We start from the raw sequence: 12,202 nt of genomic DNA, 5'->3' as shown, positions 1-12,202 counted from the left end.
TATATATATATATATATATATATATATATATATATATATATATATATATATATATATATATATATATATTCCAAAAATAGTGTTTTTAAAAATCGTACAAAATTTTCTATTTTCTTTTTTATGTCCCAATATACGTTTATTAATGAGAAATTTATTAAACTGGCAATCGATTTTTATACCCTGAACCCATTAAAAATGGGTATAAGGGTATATTGAATTTGTGCAAAATCAAAATGTATGTAACAGGTAGAAGGAAGCATCTCCGACCCCATAAAGTATATATATTCTTGATCAGCACCAATAGTCGAGTCGATCTAGCCATGTCCGTCTGTCTGTCCGTCCGTCCGTCCGTACGTATGAACGCAAGGATTTTAGAACCTATAAGAGCTAGAAGAAATTTTAGATGTAGATGCTCCTAGTTCCCGCGCAGATTGAGTTTGTTTCCGATAATCGATAACTTACTTCGTTTCCAAGCAATCGATAAAAATCGATATCGATATCCTGTTTTTGGCAATTTTGGTAAATAATAAGAGCTGGAGTCACCAAACTTGACATATAGCTTCTTAAATAAAATATATATATGCATTTGATGTTGGAAGAAGAGGGTAGAGGGTAGCACCTAGTCGGGAGCTCCCGACTAGAACCTTTTGTTGAGTATTTACTATCTTTGTTGATGGTAATACAATTTTATCATAGATCGAAGGACGCATTTCCGCCCCTCATTAAGTATATATACGCTAGATCACATTAACAGCCGAGGTCTGGATCTATGTGAACTAGTCTCTCATTCTATCTTACTGTTGCGGGCAGTACATGTGTCGGAACCGGCCGAAAAGTTTCACCTGGTATGCTCCTTTCGTATATACCCAAAATATTGTCAAAATCGGACTGCTATATCATATAGCTACCATATGAAACATCGGTTCAATATATTCTCATTAAAACTCAGCACTTACTACCTTCAACAAAGGTTTCGAATCCTTACTTTCATGATTGTTTTTAATTTTTTGTAATATAAATTGATTATTTCCCAAGCTATTTTATTTTTAACTGTGTCTAAAGGACATAATTAATGCTTTATCTATTTTTTTCCATTTCATTAGAAAGGTCACAAAATAGTAAAAAAAATATCGGCTTACCACCAGAATTATATTATACTTGTTTTTCACTACTTTCTTATTTTACTCTGGATTTTCTAGTTTTTATGCGTCTCATCTTAAATTCTTGCGAGCTATTATTTTTATAAAAAGAAAGCCGAATATCGTTATAGGACTTAAAATAATATATAATAGAGCTTTGCGTGTTAGGTGATCGTTCAATTATGGTTCTGGCATTAGAACTAAATGATCCTTAATAAACAAATTCAAAATACACACACGTACAAACAAGCACACATACAAACAATATGCCTTTTTTTATGAGTAAACGAAATGTTGACGAATATAATTACCGTTATTTTCTTATTGCTTAACCAAATAACATTTTGGAATTTCTAATTCAGTCCCAGTGTGGGTTTGGGCGTCATTTCTTCGGCTAGCAACAGTACCGTTGGCGGAATTGTCAGTGGCCCGGGTGTCAATAGCATAAGTGTCGGCATGCTGACGCCTGGCATGGTGGGGGCTACTGTCATGCTGCCAAACTCGTCATCAAGTTCCTCATCGTCATCTACATCGTCTTCGCACACGCACACACACTTGCAAATGATGCCCAGCAATACCGGAAACGGATCGGCAGCACCTCCCAATGGTGGCGCCTGTACACAACCTGGTGGTGGCGGCGGCGGTGGTGGAGGGGGTGGTGTTGGAGGCGGTGCGACTGGCGGTGCCGCGAGCACACAGCAACTGTCACCGCAAGCACCCCCGACCTATGTAAATTTGTAAAAACGATGGCAGACCGCGGCGAAAATAAGCAGGCAACCTCCCGGACAACAACCTGCATCCTAAACTCCATTGCAGCCCAAACAAGAGGCAGGCGTACGACTCAGCATAAATGCCAGTAAATAACGTACATTTACATATACATTATTGTAAATAATTCTGTGAATTCTAATTTGCATTACAATTAACCAAACAACATATTCAAATAATTATAGTCTTTGCAAAAAGCTAGCATTAAGCCGCATTAGCAATAATTTGTAATAACAAATGACATTTTTATTATTACATTTTTTTAGAGTACCCAAAAAAATACACTTAGAGCCCGAAAACAGCTTTCTAAATCCCAGCAAAAATCGTCAAGATATAAAAATACTAACAAATGTTAATTTACTTTCCAAGCGGATTTTTATTTTGTTTTATAATTTTGATAACACGTGCAATGATTCGAGAGAAGAATCAAATCAAATGGTCCTTTATATCACAACCATATATTGATAATAAATATGTGAGAGAACAATTGTTTGTCCAAGCGAATCGTGTTGGATCACGTTGAATCAGATGATTCAGTCAGATAGTTTTCAAATTTATAAATAACTTTTATATATTCCATCTTTCGCCAAAGACTCTTAGTGTTATTATTAGTACATAAATGAATTATAACAATTGCATTTTAAAAATATGAAATTTGCCTTAAATGAGCATTAAATGGATATTATTCTATTATTTTATTTTTTTTCTCTTATCTTATTGTATCGTTTCCATTTCCTTTCCATTGGACGTTGAGTAAAGAGTTGTTGATCTAGTCAATTTTTATTTTTAAAGTAGGTTAATAATATTGTGCACAACAAATTGGAAAGAATAATGCGACTTGTTAAGTCAACTGTAACTGTGCTAATGCGGCATGCAATGGTGCTAAGGACTAGGAAATCATATTAAATATAAAAATATTTCATATGTATATAAATGAAACTGAGTTAATTCTGTGTATGAACATTGCTTACCTGTGTAAGCGCTTAATAATAAAATTAAATGTAAATATATTGATTTTGATCATATACGAATATAATTTTCGGCACTTGTGGCCTTTGATAAAATTTGGATATTGATTGTAGGGAATATTATTTGATGTGCATGTACATATACATGCGCTTATATGTACATGTATATGTATATGTATATGTATATGTATATGTATATATGCAATGTATCTTTGATAATTTAAATGTGTTGTACTTAAACCGAGCTCAATTTAAAATTTTTGCTAGAGCTGTTTGTTATTGTTGTCGTTGCTGTTGTTGCTGTTGTTGTTGTTGTTTTTGAAGTTTGTTGTCTTTTTTATTTGACTTTGTGAACATGGTCCTTTTAACGGCGACACTGGCTTTTCTTTTAAATGTTGTATCATTGTTATGTTTATTGAACCACAATCGTTTATGCCCTTTAACCATTATTTAATGTAACTGATGATTTATTACGTATTATTGACTGCGATGAACACGTTTAAGTGTATTGATTGCTAATTCTACCATTTCAGTTACCCGTTTAAACCTATTATTTGTTTTTTGTTAGTACATTACGAAATGTCTGCAGATAAATTATTACTATGCATGCCTTACTGGAACGTGCATTATCGGAAATGCTGATGCTTTAATTTATATGCTTATACCATACGTCTTGAAATATAGTTTATTTACTTATTTTTACGGTCATTCAAATATGCGTCAGATTATCAGTATAACTTTACCATTGCCCATATCGATTTTGTAAATTACAAGCGTAATCAAAATCGTAAGGCAGATTGATTTCGGATTTCAATTAGTTTTGTTAAATTGAAAAAGTCAATCGCCTGGCAATTAGTATTTATAAGTACCCAAATAATAAATAGAATGACCTCTAAATTTATTTGAATCTATTAACTTCCATACTTTAAAAAATTTTTTTTGGTGTGCTTTTTATATATTGTGTACTAAATATTATATACATATATAATAATGTATATCATGATATATTATATTATATAAGTATTATATACTAGATACCTTTTTATACCTTTATACCTTGAACCCATTAAAAATGGGTATAAGGGTATATTGTATTTGTGCAAAAACCAAATGTTTGTAACAGACATAAGGAAGCATCTCAAACCCCATAAAGTATATATATTCTTGATCAGCACCAATCAGCACGATCTAGCCATGTCCGTCTGTCTGTCTGTCCGTCTGTCCGTATGTATGAACGCAAGGATCTCAGAATCTATAAGAGCTAGAGACTTGAAATTTTAGATGTGGGTGCTCCTAGTGCCGCAGATCGAATTTATTTCCGATAATTGATAACTTATTCCGTTTCCAAGCAATCAATAAAAATCGATATCGATATCCAGTTTTATGGGCAATTCTGGTAAATAATAAGAGCTCGAGTCACCAAACTTGACATATAGCTTCTAAAATTGAATATATATATATGCATTTCATGTTGGATGAAGAGGGTTCAGGGTATCCCCTAGTCGGGAGCTCCCGACTAGAACCCCTCGTGATATATATATATATTCTGTTTAATATTTATGTTTAAATAATTCGAAGTTTCTGATTTTGTTATGATTCGTGCATGCAGCAATAATCCATTATTAATGTATCATCAATTTGAGGAGTTAAGTATAAATGGTCAGTTACAGCCAACATATGACTATTTTATAATTCAAAATTTATGTTGTATAGCTTGAGGTATTGTGGAGAGTTCTGGAACGTTTATTTTTTTGGTTTGACCTATCTGAAAAATTAAAAGATTTTGATTTATTGTAATGTTATTCCCCTTTATATTATATTTACAAAAAATCAAGAACAATTTGAGTTAAATCAAATAATTAGTACAGAATTAATTGGTAAATTTTAATTATTTATCAATAAACAAATAAATAAACTAACAAAAGCTTATTATTACTATCATTATTATAATTATGATTGTGTAGGTTTTTTATAACCGAATCAAAAAATAGTTAAATTTGTTAAATATAATAAATTCATCAATAAAAACGATATATGATAAAATTGACATTTGAATGCCAATCGCCAGGTTGAAAAGAAAATAGAGATATTGGCGCCGTTTTGACCTTCAAATCTACTCTCAGTCCTGCTTAATTAACAGTGGCCCGCTCTCTTAATTTGAAGTTCTATGCACTTGATTCGTTTAATATGTAATATCTTCAGTTCAAATATGTTTTTGCACGATCATTAGCTTATTCAATGATACTTAAGGCCCGGTCGCACCGTGTGCATGCACTTATTAAGTAAATGGTCTTTTCTGCATATGTTGTGGAATGCCTTCATATTTGCCAATACCACATTTACCAATGCTTCAATTCCCATTTTTATGTAACTAATAATGTATATTATATACGTCTCTTTTAATCCCGCAGACGCAAAAAGAAATGCATTCGCTACATGGAGGCATTACATGGAAACGGCGCGCTGGCGAACGGTAGCGGCATGGATGATGCTGGCAATATGAGCCAGTTGAGTGATGATGACGACGATGACGAGGAATTGGGTGGTGCCAGCTGTGGCAGCGGGGATGAGACCGAGACAAATAAAATGGCCGACAACGACGACACAGAGTCAATGAGCCAGTCGCTGTCGAGCCCCGGGTGCCTGAGCGGACTGTCCAGTGTGCAAAGTCCCTCGACAACGACGAGCCTGGCCAGTCCACTAAATATGAACATGCTAACTAGTCCAGCAACGCCCGCTCTACCTTCTGCAACCAGCAATATAGGCCCTCTCCCTGTTAACAACAGCAATGAGCAGGCAGCGTCGAGCAGTCAATCACGATCAGCGCCTGGGTCTGGGACTGGGTCCAGCAGCGGATCAACATGTAGCATTAGTAACACACCTAATACCTCTAGCACAGCGTCGCCAGTGACGTCTGCGACCGGAACAGCGCCGACCTCTGTCAGTGAGCGCGCCATGATGCTTGGCACCCGCTTTAGCCATCTAGGCATGGGGCTTACTCTACCCGTATGTGGCAGTAATCCAGAGCAACTATTCCAATCGCACACCCACCTGGCTGCTGTAAGCCTCGCTGGAAGCAGTGGCAGCGGCAGCAGCAGCAGCAGCACTCCAACATCTTTGGCAACAAATGGCTTCAACAGTTATACGGGCTCTGTAACAGCGGGTGGCAGCATAAAGACAATAGTACCAAATGCTGCAGCATCTGTATCAGCGCCGGCGCCGGCTACTGGACCAGCAACAAGCTTACATCGCAACCCGATTGGCGCTAACCCACGTGACATTAACAATCCGTTGAGTATCAATCAGTTGACCAAGCGGCGAGAGGATAATAACATTGTGATACTCGGCAGCTGCGACCCGCAATCAGCTTCAGTTATTTTGCGCCATAACGCGGCCCATAATCCATACACGCACACTCACCCGCATCCGCATCCTCATCCGCATCATGCGCTCTTCAGCAGCAGCTTTAGTCAACACTTCCAGCAACAGTTGAACAACCATTTGTCAGCCACAAGCAGCAGCGGCAGCAGCATCGGGTCAGTCGTGCAACCGATTGACACGCCCGCCCTGAATAGTATGAAACGCCGCAATACATCCGATTCCCCAGCAGCGACCGGAAATAGCGCAACTCCCAACGCAACCGAAACTGGAGCCATTAGTGTTTCGTAGCAGTCTGGCAATCCAGTATATGTGAATAAAGTAACAATTAATAGAGCCTCGTCCCGCCCTGATGTCCATGCCTTAGTCATTAAGATATGGAGCAGCCAACTACCTAATAAAGCTAAAGCTAAAGTTGGCCCAACGTGCAATAAGAACCATCTCGATCGCCATTTAGCGCTCATCACCATCGCCATAGTTGTAACAAGAAACATGTGGCCATTATTGGATTAGTGCCAAAAGTCCTTACTTCATATATACATACATATATAACATACTTATCAACAAACAATTATCGAAAAGCATTTGAATTTAACGTATACAAGTTCTTAGTTCGAGTGTGCCACGAGATCTGGTGATGGTGAAATGTCATGTCAAGACAACCCCACAAAGTTTAGTTGAGCTTTCGTAGCTATCAAAATATACATATACATTGAGTGTAAATGTGCATACATACATAATACACACATACATACAAGCATAAATATATTTCGGATAATCCATTAGAAATTACAGGCCAATTGCAAAACTAAACTTTTAGGTTTCAGCGCAAGTAAGAGTACTGCGGCTGATTTTCCGACGCGGGGAGTTATCCAGCACCCAATTGAAATTTATGTTATCTCTATAGAAAAAAGTGTTTTCCCCGACACTAAGATCTTGAGAGCTAGACTTAACTTACGTAATGGAATGTACGTTTCGGTAAATTCCAACTTTTTCGTTTGCCCTTCGAACGGACTCAAGCCCATTTTCAAAGATCTTTGTTCAAATTCATTAGAGGGGTGGTCAAAGAAAAAGCCATTATAACGCAGCTTAATGTTATGCAAATCATACTTTTATTTAAATAATTCAAAAGGCAGAAGTATAAAATACGTAGTATTTGGAAAATAGTTTTAAAAGAACTTACATTTCCATACCATTTTACCAATAGAAAAACAACCAACTAAAAAACAAGTAAGAGGTTCTAGTCGGGAGCTCCTGACTAGGGGATACCCTGAACAATCTTCTTCCAACATCAAATGCATATATATATTCTATTTTAGAAGCTATATGTCAAGTGTGGTGACTCCAGCTCTTATTATGTACCAAAATTGCCCAAAAAACAGAATATCGATATCGATTTGTATCGATTGCTTGGAAACGGAGTAAGTTATCGATTATCGGAAACAAACTTGATCTGCGCGGGCACTAGGAGCACCTACATCTAAATTTCAAGTCTCTAGCTCTAATAGGTTATGAGATCCCTGCGTTCATACATACGGACGGACGGACAGACAGACAGACGGACATGGCTAGATCGAATTGGCTATTGGTGCTGATCAAGAATATATATACTTTATGGGGTCGGAGATACTTCATTCTGCCTGTTACATACATTTAGATTTTGCACAAATACAATATACCCTTATACACATTTTTAATGGGTTCAGGGTATAAAAATAGTTTAATTTCCAATAATTTAAAATAACGGACATTTTGATTTCTATGAATAACTACGTAGTCAATCCTTATGCATCATGGATATTCACAATGCTAGAGAACAAATATAAAATATAAAATAGAGAAAAGAAAATGATAAGAACATAGGGTTGATTTATACAAATCAATCATGAGGAGTATCAGAGTTTGTTTTCAATACAAAATTCGCATAAAACACAGTATTATTTTATGATTGTTAAAGAATATAATCTATTCATGTATGTATGTATGTATATCTGGCAGTGTGTATGTGTGTACAAAGAAGAAACTTAAGACAAAACGTACGAATTTATTAAAAATTGGACCTGATAGCTATACTGTATGTATGTATATGTATATATATGCATAGTGTATAGTAATCTTCTTACTTACATATATGACTATATACTGCATACTATACTGCATGTCTACTATATTTATAAAATTAAATGGGCAGAAATATTAATTTTCGATTCTTTAACAAAACAAGTTCTGGTTTGGTAATTCAAAAATATTAAAACAGCATTTAATATGATTATTAAAATAGCCAAGAATAAATGAAGACATGAGTAACTGACACTTGCTAACAAAAAAAATGTACCTCGAATTTGTACCAATTTGTTCCCGCCAAGAAAGTCAAAAGTATTCAACACAGATTATCTCTAAAATATGCGAGAACACTTAAGTTGATCGGGGTACACCCGAAGGTCAAGAAACTTGTAAGCCCATTTCAATAGAATTTGAAAGATATTTTTTATTTGATTTATAGGGTAATCATCATTAAACTGCATTATGTAGCAGAGATTTCATATTTGTCTTATATATGTAATTCGCCTATATGTATGAGCGTGTTCAGATAGATATTTGGGTGCTTAAGAATCGGTATGATAACAATATTCAGACATTAAATTAATAGTTATCAATATCAGGTTCAACTTGAATATTGCTTTATATAAATGATATGTACGAAATATGAGCATAAACCTTCATACACAGTTAAATCAATATGTAAATATATATATATATTCAACATGCACGTGTACAAACAGTGTTGATTTAAATATATAGTGTGGAGGACGATCAAGCCAAACATTTAGTACAGAAGTATAAATAATAATGTGAATTAAATAATGCGATATTAAGGAAATGTGTATGTACATATATATATATATATATATATGTATATGTAAGTGTAAGCACAACAATGTGTAAGCCATTGCCAATTATAAAAAGACTGTTAATACATATTTAAATTAATAACATATGTACATAGAATACATACGTGCGCACGCATACATATATATGCACTTATGTGTATGTGCATATGTAAGCACACGTGTTTTAAGTCAATACGAGTATATATGTATGTATGTACTTGGCACGAATTACTTACAGACATACAACACTATGTACATAGGCAGACACGCAAAAGGAACCTAACATATTTATGTAAACATGTGTAAATGTAATTATTAACTGGCAAACATTATGATGACACAGGTCAAAGGTAATAAAACGTGTATGCAGTCGAAAGGATCGCAATCACGCAGACATTGAAAAATGGTTTGAGGTATAGTTCTACTTATGTACACACCTATCTATAAATGTCTGTATTTATATATATATTTGCAAAGTGAACGCTAGCTTTAGTAATTATTCTAATCAACAAAAAATTCTAAAAACAAAAATCAATATTATATTTAATTTACGTTAACTATGCTTCCAGTTTTCTGTGTTTTTATTTAAATGTTTACCTAGTAAATAGTGCATATGAAACCGTTTTGCAATATTTACAGTTTTATTTATTGACTTATATTCTTTATGTTAACATTAATTTGCACTTCAACATGTGCGCGCATTTCTTATTTGGCGTTTCCGCATAATTAAGTTATTATTTAAATGCTAATTTACATTCAACACAATTTTTATACAATATAATATTATTATAAGTCCACGCTCAAATCCACAAATGCCTTTACTTTTCAATGTGCAACGATGTACATACATACAACTCACTAACCTGAATGTGCATAGGCGTATATACTGTGTATCTCTGGAGAACAGACACTTTAAACAAATATGTTGTGAGACTATCAAATCAAAGCCTGCTAAGCGATACCATGTATGTATGTCGGAATGGCCCCCACATGCACACTCACATACCTTTGTACATTCGCTTCTCTGTAGGACAGTTTCTTCGTTTACATATAAGTGCAAAATTTTCAAAAGCTGCATGTATGTACAATACATGTACATATTCCTATGTAACTTCACACATCAGAAATAGATATTCTACTGTGCAATTCTGATTTGAAGCTAAAATGCATATGTGCTTCGTGGATTACCTATTGACGCTTGTTATCTGTCGACAAATAGTGAGTTCGCTATATTCTATATTCTTTCCCTATTAGCTTTCGAGCCACTCAGTACTCAAATACAGATTAGTGAATGGCATTCAATATGTATATCAATAATTTCTCTTATAGACAACATTTAATTATAATATAATAATATCAGGACAATGTGCATCTCTGTTGAAAATTGTGAAAATGAAAACACATTAAGAAGTACACATACATACATATTTATGTATGAATAACTCACTGAAATTATAAATATAAAAGAACAAATTCATTTCAATTTATATTATGCATTGCTGGATGAGATACTTGTTAGTTGGCTGCCTTGATTTGTTTGTATGTACATTTGTATTTTTAAAATGCACGAAAGAGAAGTATGAAATAAGTACGAATAAATGATTTGCATTCAAAGTAAGCTAAGTCAATATTAATATCACAGATTGGTTAATTGTTCCGTTTGTTTTTAGTAGCTCTTTTACTGTAAGTAGGCATAAATAGTAGAGGTTAATATTAATAATATACACATATCTAGATTTTAAAGTATTTATATATACTTATATACGTACATATTAAATGTTATATACACACACACTTAACCTAAACAAGTAGTTACATTATCTATAAATCAAAACGGAGCAACACAAAATAAAGTAAAGATTTACATATGAAGAAAAAGCAACCATAAGCCTAGTAAATAATTTGATGTATTGAAAAAAATAAATTACAAAAAAACCAATAAGGTTTAATAAAAACAAAAACATGTTGACAAGAGAAAGAACCATGTGTACTTTAATTTGTGGGCGTTGTGGCTTAGAAACATTAACATAAATTTTGGCAAGCCCCTGCATCTGGAGGTCAAGTGACTGATCACCAAAATTATTAAAACTATAAATATATAATCGTTCCTTTTTTATATTTGGTATATTCTAATATTTTAAAGATTTTTATTTTTACACAAATTTCATTCATCAAAATCATAAAAAAGAGAAGCGTGCCCATAATGATATTTTCTTTGCGCCCATGATCCGTCCATTCGCAAACATTTGTATGTGTGTGTCTATGTGTAGAGGTCGAAAATAAGAAATCCCAAAATTTTGTTATATTTGCATCGGGGACAGGCAAGCAACAGGCACACAAGCGCATAAATGCTTCTATTCATATACAAAATATACAAGTATGCGTGAATAGCGAGTCCAAAATATTTTAAATGCACACATGCCAACGCTTGGGTACCCTTACCAACGATAGCAAACTAAAATGCCAGCATTTCGCATCGACGTAGCAAACCCTTTCTCTATTTCATACTTAGAAAGGGTAGAAATGCCTCAGCATTTGAGAAAAATTGAATTTGTGCGCAGTTTTGCTCGTCGGACAAATACACACACACACACATTTAAACGATCCTTAAACATAAAGAGAGAGCATTGTTGGCTGAGAGTAAATGCGAGCGAGATAAAAGTTAACAGCGTTGCCGTTCTATCGCACAAATCATATGGAAGAGAGTGCGCCAAGTACTTTCCTGTAGAGTAAGCGGTTCAAAAATACATCATATGTATATTTTACTCCCTTACTCTCGATTTTGGACCAGATGCCTCCGATACTTTTTGTGACAACGCTATTCGTATGGGATGTCCAGTCTATATGTTGTTTGGTTAGTGGCTGTATGTATGTGATGTCCAGTCTATACGTTGTTTGGTTAGTGCTTCTGCTTAGATGTAGGCTCCAACAGCGTCACTGATAAAATTAGTTGTGAAAAGGGGCACAGCTGGCCAGACTGGCAAATAAAACACCTCCATCGGTCGGTGATGCTATTTAGAAAATTGTATTATTTAACTAGGCTTTTAGCATATAATTC

General features: G+C 34.6%; 1 protein-coding gene across 10 annotated transcripts in view; it reads left to right on the top strand.

Annotated features, from left to right (window-relative positions):
- pan (transcription factor pangolin) overlaps nt 1-9,774 on the top strand; it is a 71,528-nt gene extending 61,754 nt beyond the window's left edge. For 6 of the 10 annotated variants that reach the window (XM_070210731.1, XM_015168660.3, XM_070210730.1 and 3 more), the window contains one exon: nt 5,287-9,774. In XM_070210731.1, coding sequence (XP_070066832.1) covers nt 5,287-6,544 — 1,258 coding nt within the window. In that variant the 3' untranslated portion in view covers nt 6,545-9,774. Of the gene's footprint in view, nt 1-1,501; nt 1,996-5,286 lie in introns of those variants that run through there. The other 4 variants (XM_032434170.2, XM_032434169.2, XR_011417078.1 and 1 more) reach the window with 3 other exon arrangements.
- The last annotated feature ends 2,428 nt before the right edge of the window (nt 9,775-12,202 follow it).

The sequence above is a fragment of the Drosophila virilis genome, chromosome 6 (genome assembly GCF_030788295.1).
Source record: "Drosophila virilis strain 15010-1051.87 chromosome 6, Dvir_AGI_RSII-ME, whole genome shotgun sequence".
In the NCBI taxonomy this organism is placed as follows: Eukaryota; Metazoa; Arthropoda; class Insecta; order Diptera; family Drosophilidae; genus Drosophila; species Drosophila virilis.
The sequence above is the reverse complement of the archived record's forward strand: the minus strand, read 5'-3'. Positions and strand labels throughout refer to the sequence as shown.